The sequence below is a fragment of the Acipenser ruthenus genome, chromosome 43 (assembly GCF_902713425.1).
Source record: "Acipenser ruthenus chromosome 43, fAciRut3.2 maternal haplotype, whole genome shotgun sequence".
Taxonomy (NCBI): Eukaryota; Metazoa; Chordata; class Actinopteri; order Acipenseriformes; family Acipenseridae; genus Acipenser; species Acipenser ruthenus.
Genome location: NC_081231.1, coordinates 7,153,591 through 7,170,016, shown reverse-complemented (window position 1 = coordinate 7,170,016; position 16,426 = coordinate 7,153,591). Strand labels below are relative to the sequence as shown.

At 46.9% G+C, this 16,426-nt stretch overlaps 2 protein-coding genes across 4 annotated transcripts in view; one reads left to right on the top strand and one right to left on the bottom strand.

Annotated features, from left to right (window-relative positions):
- LOC131709363 (zinc finger protein ZFP2-like) overlaps nt 1–16,426 on the top strand; it is a 319,568-nt gene that overhangs the window by 97,706 nt on the left and 205,436 nt on the right. The gene's annotated exons all lie outside the window — the stretch shown is intronic.
- LOC117424012 (butyrophilin subfamily 1 member A1-like) overlaps nt 10,034–16,426 on the bottom strand; it is a 403,039-nt gene continuing 396,646 nt past the window's right edge. For both annotated transcript variants that reach the window (XM_059011834.1, XM_059011833.1), the window contains one exon: nt 10,034–11,325. In XM_059011834.1, coding sequence (XP_058867817.1) covers nt 10,769–11,325 — 557 coding nt within the window. In that variant the 3' untranslated portion in view covers nt 10,034–10,768. The remainder of the gene's footprint in view (nt 11,326–16,426) is intronic.

The window sequence follows — 16,426 nt, the reverse complement described above, 5'->3', positions numbered from 1 at the left end:
ACATCTCCTGCTGCATTACTGTCTACGGGACTATCAGTCCGATTTCTTCTCCTTGCTATGGTTTCTTCAAGAATCACAGTTGAACCTGATGATGAATCAGACCCCACTGAGCAGAACGAGGCCTCAGATAGATCTGAAGACACACACAATGGGAGCAGAAGCAGACATGACAAACTGGCTCATTACTCGAGCTATCTGTGCTCTAAAGCCCATTGACTGTGTTTCGCACTGGCTAAAGTAAGCAATCAGTTGAAAGGAGAGTTGTGATTTTGCCAATTCTGTCAAATTAGACGAGTCATCCTATCGTCCGTTGTCATAAAAAACAGATAATAGGATGACTAATGACATCTAATTTGACAGAAAATTGTCATGACAATGCCAAAATCACAAGTCTCCTTTCAATAAATTCCTTACATTAGCCAATGCAAAACACGGTCAATGGGCTTTAAAGCACAGCTAGCTTGAGTACTTAGCCAGGACGTCCTGTCCGCTTCTGCTCCGTATTACATCATTTTGAGAATTTAAAGGGTTTTAAGCAGAATGTGCAACAGGATAAACTTTGCTTAGCCTATAACTAGTCTTACCAGATTGTTCTCCAGTGAAGACTTTGAAGGATACTTCACTTGACCTCATAAGCTCATCAAAGATGTCTGCATCAACTTCAATTCCTGAAGAGTCCTTTAAGTCCACATGGATCTCTGGTGGCAGATTGAATTGAACTGAGAAAAAATGGGTACGTTAGCTACCATTGGACTGACCTGAGACACTCACAAGAGCGCAAGATTGAATTCCACTGCAAGATATTAAGCCTACTAAATGTAGCCCATCTGATTACAAATGAACTATCCACAACAAAAGAAATGAAATAGTCCTGAGATTCTGTCTTAACTGAGCTGCTTGGATGAATTCAGTGTAATCATACTTGTGGTCTGTCTTAGGAACCCTCACATATCACCTCACTCCCTTACATTCCACTGGAACCAGCATCTCCTTAAGCACATGTGACATGTCAAAAAGAAAACCAGCTAGCTATCCAACTTTATATGAAATAAGGACAGATCATCAATAAACATTTTGAAAAATACATTTCTTTAATGTGTGATATCAGGATTCCAATATTAATCTTCATACGATATCTTTGATATTAATCGCCTGCGCCAATGTCTATTGATTTAACTCTAGCTGGTGTTAAAATAGGGCGATACGAAAAATGTAAATTTGGGATTTAAGGACTCGTGATCTCTTAACTAAATATCAAAACCAAACTAATAGTTTATATGAATGAGAATGCATTGTACTGTCAAGAAAATAAGATATAACTGCTTAATTTTAAAATATATTTTCGGTGCTAGAAAGCCACAATGACAGGAAAGCGCGTAACCGTTAGCCCCGCCCATTTTGTGACATCATCGCCCTGTCCTCTTCATAGGATTCAATGCAGGAATGTTAATTTCCGAAGCATTTACAACATTAACGCCCTCATCTAAAAAAAAAGAGCCACCCCGATTGGCTCAATATTTCATGACGATGTTACAGACACCTTCAACAACAAATCATGTAAATCTTACAAAGTGCCTGATTGGTTTAGGTAAAAAAAAATACGAGTGAATTTTGGAATTGGATTTTTCACATTTCTAAATGTCCCACAAAAGACAAATTACAGGAAGAAAGTTTATTCAGTCTACTTTTCATTGAACACGTAAATATAAATCAAATCAAAAACAGGACTAGCGCAGTGAAGATTCAAAATATTTCGACACGGTGCCTCAGCGCAGCCACTGACGTCATTTTGAGCTGTCATCACAGCCGTTTCAGCTGATGCGGTAATATTGAAATTAATACCACTTTAAAAATAATAATCTGGTTTATGAAAATGGACTTCTTGAATGCATTTAAAATACCATGTATTGATGGGCTTTTATAATAATAAAAAGAAAGAAAAAAAGGAGAAATGATGGGTTTCCTCTTCAGTTCTGACGAGTGTATCGTTATTGTGTAACTACAGGCTAGGATGAAGAATACGAGCACCGCCCTACAGGTCCAGTGTGCCGAATAACAGAACATTAACAGAACATAAACAACAATAACAGAGCACTCACACACACACTCACACACACACACACACACACACACACACACACACACACACACAGAGCACAGTGATATTCCATTGAGAAGAAACACACACACACACACACGCACGCACACACACACACACACAGTACAGTGATATTCCATTGAGAAGAAACACACACACACACACACACACAGCACAGTGATATTCCATTGAGAACACACACACACACAGAGCACAGTGATATTCCATTGAGAAGAAACACACACACACACACACAGAGCACAGTGATATTCCATTGAGAAGAAACACACACACACACACACAGAGCACAGTGATATTCCATTGAGAAGAAACACACACACACACGCACACACACACACGCACACGCACGCACACACACACACACACACACACAGTACAGTGATATTCCATTGAGAAGAAACACACACACACACACAGCACAGTGATATTCCATTGAGAAGAAACACACACACACACGCACACACACACACACGCATGCACACACACACAGTACAGTGATATTCCATTGAGAAGAAACACACACACACACAGAGCACAGTGATATTCCATTGAGTAGAAACATACACTCACACGCACACGCACACGCACACACACGCAGTCCAGTGGCCACGCCCCCTGCTCGCGCCGCAGTTCCGAGAGCTCTCAGCAACTAATGTTCGTATATTTACATAATTTCACCATCTGAATAGTGCTTTAACAGAACACTTTAACACTACCGCTGCATTATCAAAAGACAGCGCACACGAGTATTATTAATGACTATTTTAATAGTGTTAAGCACTTGTATTGCTGTGACGGCATAATGACCTTCATAGATTTTAAAGCTAATAGTACTGCATAGCCTAAACATCATATACTCACAGCTGTTGAGTTGTGACTGCCCTTCTTTCTTATTCCAACTCGGTTTAATGGGATAAATTGCATTTATTTCCCTGGGCCACATGCATGAAGTTAGGCTCATACGACGTTACAGCGATTCGAAGGCAGTGTTGCAGTCTTTCATTGGTCAGTGAACTGCGTGTGTTGCTCTTTATCACATTCATGTGAGAAAAGCTGGACTCGCATGTATAGGTAGAGCCAAACATAGTGAGCAGAAGTACAGCTAATTTCCTAGCATTTGGAAACTCAACCTGCTGAATGTGTTCAGTCCAAAACCTGACAGCGCCATCATTTTGTAAATCCTGTTTCAATGAAGAAGATGCCTCAATGTCCACAAGTTCCAGCTGCAGTGGCCCTTCTTCAACCCACGAGAGGAACTGCTTTGCGGTCGATGCAAAATCACTTTCCGGTGAAACGGTGAATGGATTCCGAGCAAACATCATGACTTCTTTCGGTACATGGAAATCTTGAAATCTGTCATTAAAGTTATCCTTCAGCTTGATCGAGAAATCAGACATCACATTGGTGACTTTCACTGATGATGAGGCGGTGAAATTGCGCAGCTGTGGGAAGTGGAGAAGTTTTTGCAAATGCAAATCCGATGAGAAGAGAGACAACTTACTTTGAAATGCATTCAGCTTCTCCACAAGATCGATTATTGTTTAATCCCTTAACTGTAGTTCCAAATTGAGTGTGTTTAAGTGTCCAAATATATCACTCAAAAAACTCACTTTTGCCATGAACTCATCATCCCGAACCATATTTGAATACCTCTCTGCATTCTTATGAGAAGAATTATTGAGAAATTCAATTATTTCATCCTTGAGGTCACAGAAGCGACTCAGTGCTTTACCTTTAGTGAGCCAGCGTACGTCGTTGTGCACTAGCAGATCATGATGGTCTGCGGACATGTCAGCTAGCAACAGCCGGAACAGCCGATGCTGAAGGCTTGATGTTGATCGGATGAAGTTTATTATTGCTGTCACTGTATTCATGGTATCTTTCAGCTCATTGCAAAGTTTGCCACACAAAACACTTTGATTGATAATGCAATGCAAGGACTGCATCTGTGGTGCTAAAGCAGAAAGCCTCGCTATCATACCATTTTCCCTTCCTATCATCGAAGGAGCACCGTCTGTAACTAGAAGACAAACTTTATTCAGGTCAAGACCATGCTCCTCAAAAAAAGAAGTAATCTTTTGAGAAATTACCTCACCAGTCGCATAACTTTCCAACGGGAGTAAAGCTAGCATTTCATCACGGAAACAATTCCCATCAAATAAACGCACAGACACACATAGCTGAGCGTTGTCTGTATTGTCAGTGGACTCATCTACTGCAAGTGACATGAACTCTGCTTTTTTCAGACGGTCCAGGAGCGTGTCGGAAACTTCGGTTCCCAGAACCTCAACCCTGCGCATGGCAGAAGTGTCTGAAAGTGGAATTTTCTGAATCGATGAAACTACACTTGATTTAATTTTTTCATCTCTGATTATTTCATTCACAGCTGCCAGCATGCACTCCTTCATAGTTTCAGAATCTGTGAACGGCTTCTTTTTCTTCTCAAGTATCCACGCCACACGTAAGGAAGCCGCTGCAGCTTTCTCTTGTGGAGTGAAATATCGCACTAGAGTTGCACGGGCATGTTGGTATGAAGAGATCAGCCCCTCTACTTTTGAATTTCTAACTGCAGAGCCCTCTGGATACGTTTTTCCAAAAGCCGTGTGTCTGGTTTCAAAATGCCTTTTCACAATGTATTCTTTAACTGCTGACACACATTCATTGCACAGTAAACACATTGGCTTTGCATTGGGTGCAGCTGGTAAAATAAATAAGTACTTCTTGGTCCATTCATTGCTGAATTGACGATTTTCATCGTCAGTTTTTCTTTTCTTACCAGCTAGAGTAGAGAGAGACATGTTTAGATCACTTTCCCCCACAAAGTACACTAACTCGCATTACGCATAATGGAACACACTGACACACACGCACTGACGCACACACACACACACACACACATTGACGCACACACACACACTGACACACACACCGATACACACACACACACACTGACACACATATAAATTCTAAGTAGTAAAACTTGTATTTAGTAGTAAATATGTTATATAATTGTGTGTGTGCGCATGTGTTAGAAAGGTAACCATACAAATAATGCGCGGTGTGATTCAGAATGCGCGTGACAACACGTCATTTCTCTTGTTAAATGTTTTTATCTGCATGGCAACGCATGAAGCTCTCCTCACGATATTCAGAGTCGTTCTTTTTCTGCTTAGTAAGCAGACACGTACCCTAAATGACTATGAATCGACTCATCTGCATTGGAACGGACGCTTTTTCCCCCCTAAATCAGAACTGCATAGCAATGCAAGTCCTGAAAAGTACAGCAAACTCCTCGCGAGGAAAACTGCCCTGACTTGTGTGTCACTGGTGGCAGAAGGAACCATTTCAAAACCACAACACCCAAGCATCTGGGGTCTCACTTGCAGCAACCAGAGTGGCACTTCAGTATTCAAACAGAAATCTTGATTTCAGATTTTGAGGTTGTTTCAGCCAGACAAACTGCTTTTTATTAAAGGGGTTTACAGAAATTCACATTAAACTTGTTTTAGACAGTGAATTTGGTGGAATCCATACCAAAATATAAAGCAGTTGCTCACTATATCAGCAGATTCTTGCAGTCCCTGATGTGATTGAATTGTACTTCCTGCAGTTAGTGAATCTGTACCTGATGATGGCTCTGGAGCGGAGGCTGGAAGTGCTTGTATTCCCATCAGAGGTGACTGTTTTTAATACTACCCAGCACATGTGAACTGCTGTGAGAAAGCTGCTTGGTTTCCAAACCCAGAATTGATTTCCATGACTGCAGAGATGGAGATAAGACTCCTATTGCACAGCAATGTCACCCATTCCAGGTTTTAAGAAGAGCTTGATTAGCTACAGTCTGGTGAACAAGCTCAAGTGTATTTTACTAAACCAGTGGGGACCAAAACAGCAAACACCGCGATGCATTGTGGGGGATCTCAACGCGATCCGCGATCCACCCTTCAGCTATGGGCAACAATTACACTATGTAACACAATTTTTGTTCCTGGGTAGTAAGTGTTATTTCCTAATTGCTTCTGCCTCAAAAGTATAGAAAATGGCTATTAGTCCCCACAGACTTTGCTTTTGTGACCAGGACAGTGATATTTTGAAATTTACCTATTTCCAATGAGAAAACAGGCGAATTTGTGTCTTTTCGTTCACATAAAGTCAGAAAAAAACAACATATGAATCCAAATTAACATGTATTTATACTAAAGTAATACAAAAATGACTACAAAAGATTTAGAAGTGAGTAGTCTTTCGAGATTTACGATTATACTGTAAATCACTTTCACGAATCAGCCCCCAAATGTAGTCTCCCATCATGTTCTCGTTATACTGTCCTTGGTAGCGGCGTTCAAAGTCCAGTATATCCTGGTGGAAGCGCTCGCCTTGCTCCTCCGAGTACGCTCCCATGTTCTCCTTGAATTTATCAAGATGAGCATCAAGGATATGGACTTTGAGGGACATCCTACAGCCCATTGTGCCGTAGTTCTTCACCAGAGTCTCAACCAGGTCCACATAGTTTTCGGCCTTGTGATTGCCCAGGAAGCCCCGAACCACTGCGACAAAGCTGTTCCAAGCCGCTTTCTCCTTACTAGTGAGCTTCTTGGGGAATTCATTGCACTCCAGGATCTTCTTTATCTGTGGTCCGACGAAGACACCGGCTTTGACCTTTGCCTCAGACAGCTTAGGGAAGAAGTCTTGAAGGTACTTGAAGGCTGCCGACTCCTTATCTAGAGCTCTGACAAATTGTTTCATAAGGCCCAATTTGATGTGCAGTGGTGGCACCAGCACCTTCCGGGGGTCCCAGCAGTACTCATCATACTTCAAGGCGTCCAGCAAGGTCTTGATGCTGTTGTAATCCTCTTTGAGGTGCACCGAGTGAGCCAGGGGAAGAGACGGGTACTTGTTACCATTATGGAGCAGCACGGCTTTGAGGCTCCTGGATGAGCTGTCAATGAAGGACAGTATAACGAGAACATGATGGGAGACTACATTTGGGGGCTGATTCGTGAAAGTGATTTACAGTATAATCATAAATCTCAAAAAACTACTCACTTCTAAATCTTTTGTAGTCATTTTTGTATTACTTTAGTATAAATACATGTTAATGTGGATTCATATGTTGTTTTTTTCTGACTTTATGTGAACGAAAAGACATAAATTAGCGGGATTTAATATAATAGCGTCCAATGCGTAACAGCAATAATGAAACAAAACAACCACAACAACAAACACGAAACAGGCGCTCTACGCGGTATCTCTTAGGCACATGTGCGCCTAATTAAAAAAAAAAGATAGACGCGCACTTCAAAAGTTGAATATCTACAGATCTTTGTTTCCTTCCTTTCTTACACAACACTTGTGCAGTTCAATACTGTTGCATCAACACAATTAAAATGGACGGTTGTTTGTTTTTAGCTGTCTGCTCGCATGTTCCTCAGAAGGCGCTGCTTGCTGTTCATGGCAGCGCGCTGAGGGGCCTCTCCGCACACTGCGTGTCGTTTTGAAGCGCTGTGTTTAAGATATTTTCATGTTTGATCTCCTGGCTCCCTGTTAAAATGCAGTCTGTCCTGCCATCAGTTCCCCTGCATCCTGATAATACGTGCAAAACATGGAGTTTTTTTTAACACTGTCAAACTTAAGCCAGGGAAAATCTTTTAGCCACTGTTGGTTGAAGTTGTATTTTACACGACTGTGAACACGCTGCAACTAACTCGAAGCTCCCTGTTCGCTTTCAATTTCTGAAACACCTGCATTGCTCATTCCCTGTAAAGACGTCGACATATCTGAATTTGTTATTTTCCTCATCTTGGTTTGACAAACTGTCTGGAAACGAGTAGCCATCGCACTGATAAATCAGTGAAACTGGCGGGTATGGGATTTGTAGTTTTTAATGTGTGTTTAACAGTGGGCAGTGGACACCAATAAACTACATTCCCAGAGTGCATTACGATTGAGCCTTGAGTTTAGATCCGACTGTGAGGTTCTTTTTTTTCTCTTTTGTTTTATACTTTTCAGCTTTATAAATAAATCTCGTTTATTGTTTTACAATCTGAATTTTACATTCCAAAAGGTGCTTTTTACAAATTAAAAATATATATATGAAGATGTCTGTCTGTAAGCCTTTCTTCCAGAGCGTTTGAAGTCATGTGGAGCTTTAAATAAAAATCTACACTGTTGGTAAATTAAAGTGTGTGGAAATTCATGATTTTTATTTTTTCTTTAAGTGATTTATAGCTTAACAAAATAATTTCATGCAGATGACCTGCTTGGAAGTTGCATTAGCTCTCAGATGTCCAGTTTTTGAAAGATGTTCTCGCAGACCTGGATTTGACATGATCACTGGATTAAAGGAAGTTCTGTTTCTGTGCCTCGCACTCGGGAAGGCTGCTGGACTCCCCGCCTCACTTCACCTCTGCAGTGTCTTCTGGGTCATGTTACTGGCTGATGGCATGCCAGTCAGCAGGGGGAGCAGCAGCTGATTGGTTAATGACAGGAAAGAAGCCAGCGAAAGGGCGGGGACAATTTCACCCTCCAGGTGAACAAGGAAGTGCAACCCTAACTGAAACCATGGCTTGCAAACGGAGATTTCTTTAACCGGGTGTAGCACTGTAGCACATATTGCGTTGTAAAATGAAGAGTTTCCCTTCCAGTAAGCTTTTGAAAGCCTGGCTTGTGCAAACAGAGATTACCCCAGGGTAGCACCAGAGGTGTTCAAAAGAGAATCCATGTTTTGCTGCAACATCTTTCAAAAGCTGCACATGTGAGAGCTGTGTAGTGAATGGAAGTGATGGACCGGTAACACTGAGGGAATTATTTTATGAGCTGCAGTAGAATTATTTTAATAAGAACTGAAATTGGTTTCAGTGGTCTGTGTAACCCTCATCATAGAAACTAAAATCAAATCAAAAACAACGGGCACAAATGGATTATATTTTGAGTTTTTTTTTGTAAAATCTCCCAGATGTTTTAAATACAAGGTGAACATATTTACCATGTATGCTGAACAAAAATGGCAATTCAAATACATCTGAACTGAATCTGTTATGTTTCTTTCAGTATTTATAAATCAGACTGGAAGTAACTCTGTGCTTTGAGGAGGAGGTGGGGATATGTAAACTAACTGGAGTGTGTACAGGGCCTGCAATCCCCCCTCCCTCTCTCACCAGCGGTGTGGATCTGTAGTACAGCCCCACCTGTCTCCCCCTCCCCTCTCTCACCAGCGGTGTTGATCTGTAGTACAGCCCCAGCTGTCTCCCCCTCCCCTCTCTCACCAGCGGTGTGGATCTGTAGTACAGCCCCAGCTGTCTCCCCCTCCCTCCCTCTCGCCAGCGGTGTGGATATGTAGTACAGCCCCAGCTGTCTGCCCCTCCCTCCCTCTCCCTCTCCCCTCACTCACCAGCGGTGTGGATCTGTAGTACAGCCCCAGCTGTCTCCCCCTCCCTCCCTCTCCCTCTCCCCTCTCTCACCAGCGGTGTGGATCTGTAGTACAGCCCCAGCTGTCTTCCCCCTCCCTCTCTCTCCCCCTCCCCTCGCTCACCAGCGGTGTGGATCTGTAGTACAGCCCCAGCTGTCTCCCCCTCCCTCCCTCCCTCCCTCCCTCCTCAGCGGGGTGGATCTGTAGTACAGCCCCAGCTGTCTCCCCCTCCCTCCCTCTCCCTCTCCCCTCTCTCACCAGCGGTGTGGATCTGTAGTACAGCCCCAGCTCTCTCTGTGAAGAATCTGTTCATGGACCCAACAGGCTTGATATTGTTGAGAGTTATGTAGGAAGAATCACAATAAAAATGTCCAGTTTAAGGATCCAATTCATTCATATGTGTAATGGTCTCATTTAATCAGCACTCTGCTGTCATGAATGTCTTTCTTTTTATGAGTTCAAGATTGCCGAGGTAAACAATTGAGCAGTAAAATCACACAACACCGTTATATCTTTTATACATTTTATCAAGAAAGATAGAAAATAGATGCGCTACAAAAACAGAACAGAAGATTCATATCAAAATAGCAGAAATCAGTTCACTGAGTTTAGCAATGAATAATATTCAGGGAGCATCTCAGCTTCAGTGTAAATATTGATTACATGGAAAATAATGCATTCATCTATTGTCTAGAAAGTCTCATTATTTATTCTTAGCAGACACCCTTAGCCAGGGCGACTTACAGCTGTTACAAAATATCACATTACAAAATTAAAGGGGGCAGGGAGGAGAGAGGAGAGAGGGAGAGTAGAGAGGGCAGGGAGGAGAGAAGGAGAGGGAGAGGGAGAGGAGAGAGGGTGAGTAGAGAAGGCAGGGTGGAGAGAGGGAGAGTAGAGAAGGCAGGGTGGAGAGAGGGAGAGAGAGGAGAGAGGGAGAGTAGAGAGGGATTAACATATCAGAGGGATGGGAGAGAGAAAGAGAAGGGGAGAGCCATAGGGGAGGCAGAGAGGAGAAGGGGAGAGGAGAGAAAGAGAGAGAAGAGATGGAGGTAAAGAGAGGGAGACAGGAAGGGAGAGTAGGAAAGGGGGTGTAGAGAAATAAAGAGGAGGGGCTCAGGGTAAGAGGGTGGAAGAGAGAGGATTTCTTCTCATCAGGCCAGAAGAGTGCAGAGAGAGCGTCAGTGAAAGTGAAGAGGAGATTGTCTGAGCTGTTTGAATAGTTTCCTGGTTCAGCAATGTGTTTAATCTGCAGCGCTGACAGGGTCAGGGTCAGGGGACACCAGTACAGGGTCTGTTAAACAGGAAGTATAGAAGAATGGATATAGTTTCTCATTGGGTTTGAAATCCATGTCAGTGAAAGTGTAGATGTGAGATCTGGTCTCCACATTGTAAAAGGAGAGCTGCCCTTCCTCATAATCCAGATACACCCCCAGCTTCTGGGGCTTCAGGCTCCGGGAGAGGGGGGTCCGGGGGTCAGTGAGAGCAGTGAACTCACCTCTATCTCCACTCCACCACGTCACAGTCCAGTAACCCTGCTGGGGGATCATGCTGAACTCCCCCTTCCTCTCTGCAGACTCTGTGCTGACTCCTAATCTCCACCGTGTATTCTTCCCCACCTGCACCTGCCAGTAGCGTCTCCCCGAGGTGAAGCCCTCCCTGCCCAGCACACAGGGCCTGTCATCAAATCTCTCTGGAGTGTCAGGGAGATCCTGCCGTGTCTTTTCCTTTCTCACTTGTTTCCCCTCCGCAGACAGGGTGAGCTCAGGGTGTGCTGTATCAGGGTCCAGAGTCACATCAACTGTAGAGCAGAGAGGAGACATTATTATTATTATTATTATTATTATTATTATTATTATTATTATTATTATTATTATTATTATTATTATTAGCAGCAGCAGTAAATATTATTAAATGTATTACTATTAGTAGTAGTAGTAGTAGTATTCATATTATTAGTAGTAGAATTGAGTGAGGTAGGGTATGAAGGTATGAAGATCAATTAAAATGAATCTTGAAATAATAATAATAATATTTACTAGATATAAATATTAACTAAACCCCAAGATCACCACGTACAGTAAAGTCTCTTAAATCGACAGGCTGAACTCAAGCTGCAGTTTGGAATCGCAGTTGGAATTGCGGCAGTGTTCTGAATTTGGAATTGTAGCAGTGTTCTGTTGTCATGGAAACCGCAGTGAACGCAATGAGCCGAGGGATACACCAGGGGTCCAGCACTCCTTGGGAAAATGTCAAATTAAAAACATTTAATATGTTTAAACCTGTAACACTAAATAAACCAAATCTAAACTGTCCTTTACTCATCTGAATACATATTGTGAAAGATGGAAATCACATAGAATATGCACTGAGGGAAATTCATTTAGTAAATAAAACGAATTGCAAAAACTAAACATTTTCTTTTTTATCAAACCTTTAAATTAGGTACCTTAGTATAATTGAGCATTTTAGAAATGCAGTTATTTTTCTGGGTCTATCAATCAAGAAAGAAGTGCATGTCTCTTATTATTCCCATTCATAAATACCAAAGCAGGAATCACTTTGAGTAAAACCAGTACAACGCACACAAAAACATGACTCTGAAATCCTAATTTCTGAACACTGTGTAACTAAAACATGCAGCTGTTACCTCTCATGCTGCACAGTAACGCACAGAAAAGAGGAATGCGCAAAATACAGAGAGGGAAACGAGAGCCACGCAACAGAGAGGGAAACGAGAGCCGCGAGCAACAGAGAGGGAAACGAGAGCCGCGCAACAGAGAGGGAAACGAGAGCCGCGCAACAGAGAGGGAAATGAGAGCCGTGCAACAGAGAGGGAAACGAGAGCCGCGCACAAAAGAGAGGGAAACGAGAGCCGCGCAACAGAGAGGGAAACGAGAGCCGCGCAACAGAGAGGGAAACGAGAGCCGCGCGCAACAGAGAGGGAAACGAGAGCCGCGCGCAACAGAGAGGGAAACGCGAGCGGCGCGCAACAGAGAGGGAAACGCGAGCGGCGCGCAACAGAGAGGGAAACGCGAGCGGCGCGCAACAGAGAGGGAAACGCGAGCGGCGCGCAACAGAGAGGGAAACGCGAGCGGCGCGCAACAGAGAGGGAAACGAGAGCTGCGCAACAGAGAGGGAAACGCGAGCGGCGCGCAACAGAGAGGGAAACGCGAGCGGCGCGCAACAGAGAGGGAAACGCGAGCGGCGCGCAACAGAGAGGGAAACGCGAGCCGCGCACAACAGAGAGGGAAACGCGAGCCGCGCACAACAGAGGGAAACGCGAGCCGCGCACAACAGAGAGGGAAACGCGAGCGGCGCGCACAACAGAGAGGGAAACGCGAGCGGCGCGCAACAGAGAGGGAAACGCGAGTGGCGCGCAACAGAGAGGGAAACGCGAGCCGCACAACAGAGAGGGAAACGCGAGCCGCGCGCAACAGAGAGGGAAACGCGAGCCGCGCGCAACAGAGAGGGAAACGCGAGCCGCGCGCAACAGAGAGGGAAACGCGAGCCGCGCGCAACAGAGAGGGAAACGCGAGCCGCGCGCAACAGAGAGGGAAACGCGAGCCGCGCGCAACAGAGAGGGAAACGAGAGCCGCGCGCAACAGAGAGGGAAACGAGAGCCGCGCGCAACAGAGAGGGAAACGAGAGCCGCGCAACAGAGAGGGAAACGAGAGCCGCGCAATAGAGAGGGAAACGAGAGCCGCGCAACAGAGGGAAACGAGAGCCGCGCAACAGAGAGGGAAACGAGAGCCGCGCAACAGAGAGGGAAACGCCCACAACAGAGAGGGAAACGAGAGCCGCGCAACAGAGAGTGAAACGAGAGCCGCGCAACAGAGAGGGAAACGCCCACAACAGAGAGGGAAACGAGAGCCGCGCAACAGAGAGGGAAACGAGAGCCGCGCAACAGAGAGGGAAACGAGAGCCGTGAACAACAGAGGGAAACGCGAGCCGCACAACAGAGAGGGAAACGCGAGCCGCGAACAACAGATAGGGAAACGAGAGCCGCGCACAACAGAGAGGGAAACGAGAGCCGCGCACAACAGAGAGGGAAACTCGAGCCGCGCAACAGAGAGGGAAACGCCCACAACAGAGAGGGAAACGAGAGCCACGCAACAGAGAAGGAAACGAGAGCCGCGAACAGAGAGGGAAACGAGAGCTGCGCACAACAGAGAGGGAAACGAGAGCCGCACACCAGAGAGGGAAACGAGAGCCGCGCACAACAGAGAGGGAAACGAGAGCCGCGAACAACAGAGAGGGAAACGCGAGCCGCGCAACAGAGGGAAACGCGAGCTGCGCACAACAGAGAGGGAAACGAGAGCCGCACAACAGAGAGGGAAACGAGAGCCGCACAACAGAGAGGGAAACGAGAGCCACGCACAACAGAGAGGGAAACGAGAGCTGCGCAACAGAGAGGGAAACGCGAGCCGCGCACAACAGAGAGGGAAACGAGAGCCGCGCACAACAGAGAGGGAAACTCGAGCCGCGCAACAGAGAGGGAAACGCCCACAACAGAGAGGGAAACGAGAGCTGCGCAACAGAGAAGGAAACGAGAGCCGCGAACAACAGAGAGGGAAACGAGAGCCGCGCACCAGAGAGGGAAACGAGAGCCGCGCACAACAGAGAGGGAAACGAGAGCCGCGAACAACAGAGAGGGAAACGCGAGCCGCGCAACAGAGGGAAACGCGAGCTGCGCACAACAGAGAGGGAAACGAGAGCCGCACAACAGAGAGGGAAACGAGAGCCGCACAACAGAGAGGGAAACGAGAGCCACGCACAACAGAGAGGGAAACGAGAGCTGCGCAACAGAGAGGGAAACGCGAGCCGCGCACAACAGAGAGGGAAACGAGAGCCGCGCACAACAGAGAGGGAAACGAGAGCTGCGCAACAGAGAGGGAAACGCCCACAACAGAGAGGGAAACGAGAGCCGCGCACAACAGAGAGGGAAACGAGAGCCGCGCACAACAGAGAGGGAAACGAGAGCCGCGCACAACAGAGAGGGAAACAAGAGCCGCGCACAACAGAGAGGGAAACGAGAGCCGCGCAACAGAGAGGGAAACGAGAGCCGCGCAACAGAGAGGGAAACGAGAGCCGCGCAACAGAGAGGGAAACGAGAGCCGCGCAACAGAGAGGGAAACGCCCACAACAGAGAGGGAAACGAGAGCCGCGCAACAGAGAAGGAAACGAGAGCCGCGAACAACAGAGAGGGAAACGAGAGCTGCGCACAACAGAGAGGGAAACGAGAGCCGCACAAAAGAGAGGCAAACGAGAGCCGCGCACAACAGAGAGGGAAACGAGAGCCGTGCAACAAAGAGGGAAACGAGAGCCGCGCACAAAAGAGAGGGAAACGAGAGCCTCACAAATGAGAGGGAAACGAGAGCCGCGCAACAGAGAGGGAAACGAGAGCCGCGCAACAGAGAGGGAAACGAGAGCCGCGCACAAAAGAGAGGGAAACGAGAGCCGCACAACAGAGAAGGAAACGAGAGCCGCACAACAGAGAGGGAAACGAGCGCCGCGCAACACAGAGGGAAACGAGCGCCGCGCAACACAGAGGGAGAAACGAGAGCCGCGCACAAAAGAGAGGGAAACGAGAGCTGCGCACAAAAGAGGGAAACGAGAGCCGCGCAACAGAGGGAAACGAGAGCCGCGCAACAGAGAGGGAAACGAGAGCCGTGAACAACAGAGGGAAACGCGAGCCGAACAACAGAGAGGGAAACGAGAGCCGCGCACAAAAGAGGGGGAAACGAGAGCCGCGCAACAGAGGGAAACGAGAGCCGCGCAACAGAGAGGGAAACGAGAGCCGTGAACAACAGAGGGAAACGCGAGCCGAACAACAGAGAGGGAAACGAGAGCCGCGCACAACAGAGAGGGAAACGAGAGCCGCGCACAACAGAGAGGGAAACGAGAGCCGCGCACAACAGAGAGGGAAACGAGAGCCGCGCACAACAGAGAGGGAAACGAGAGCCGCGCAACAGAGAGGGAAACGAGAGCCGCGCAACAGAGAGGGAAACGAGAGCCGCGCAACAGAGAGGGAAACGAGAGCTGCGCAACAGAGAGGGAAACGCCCACAACAGAGAGGGAAACGAGAGCCACGCAACAGAGAAGGAAACGAGAGCTGCGAACAACAGAGAGGGAAACGAGAGCTGCGCACAACAGAGAGGGAAACGAGAGCCGCGCACCAGAGAGGGAAACGAGAGCTGCGCACAACAGAGAGGGAAACGAGAGCCGCGAACAACAGAGAGGGAAACGCGAGCCGCGCAACAGAGAGGGAAACGCGAGCTGCGCACAACAGAGAGGGAAACGAGAGCCGCACAACAGAGAGGGAAACGAGAGCCGCACAACAGAGAGGGAAACGAGAGCCACGCACAACAGAGAGGGAAACGAGAGCCGCGCAACAGAGAGAGAAACGAGAGCTGCGCAACAGAGAGGGAAACGCGAGCCGCGCACAACAGAGAGGGAAACGAGAGCTGCGCAACAGAGAGGGAAACGCCCACAACAGAGAGGGAAACGAGAGCCGCGCACAACAGAGAGGGAAACGAGAGCCGCGCACAACAGAGAGGGAAACGAGAGCCGCGCACAACAGAGAGGGAAACGAGAGCCGCGCAACAGAGAGGGAAACGAGAGCCGCGCAACAGAGAGGGAAACGAGAGCCGCGCAACAGAGAGGGAAACGAGAGCTGCGCAACAGAGAGGGAAACGCCCACAACAGAGAGGGAAACGAGAGCCACGCAACAGAGAAGGAAACGAGAGCTGCGAACAACAGAGAGGGAAACGAGAGCTGCGCACAACAGAGAGGGAAACGAGAGCCGCGCACCAGAGAGGGAAACGAGAGCTGCGCACAACAGAGAGGGAAACGAGAGCCGCGAACAACAGAGAGGGAAACGCGAGCCGCGCAACAGAGAG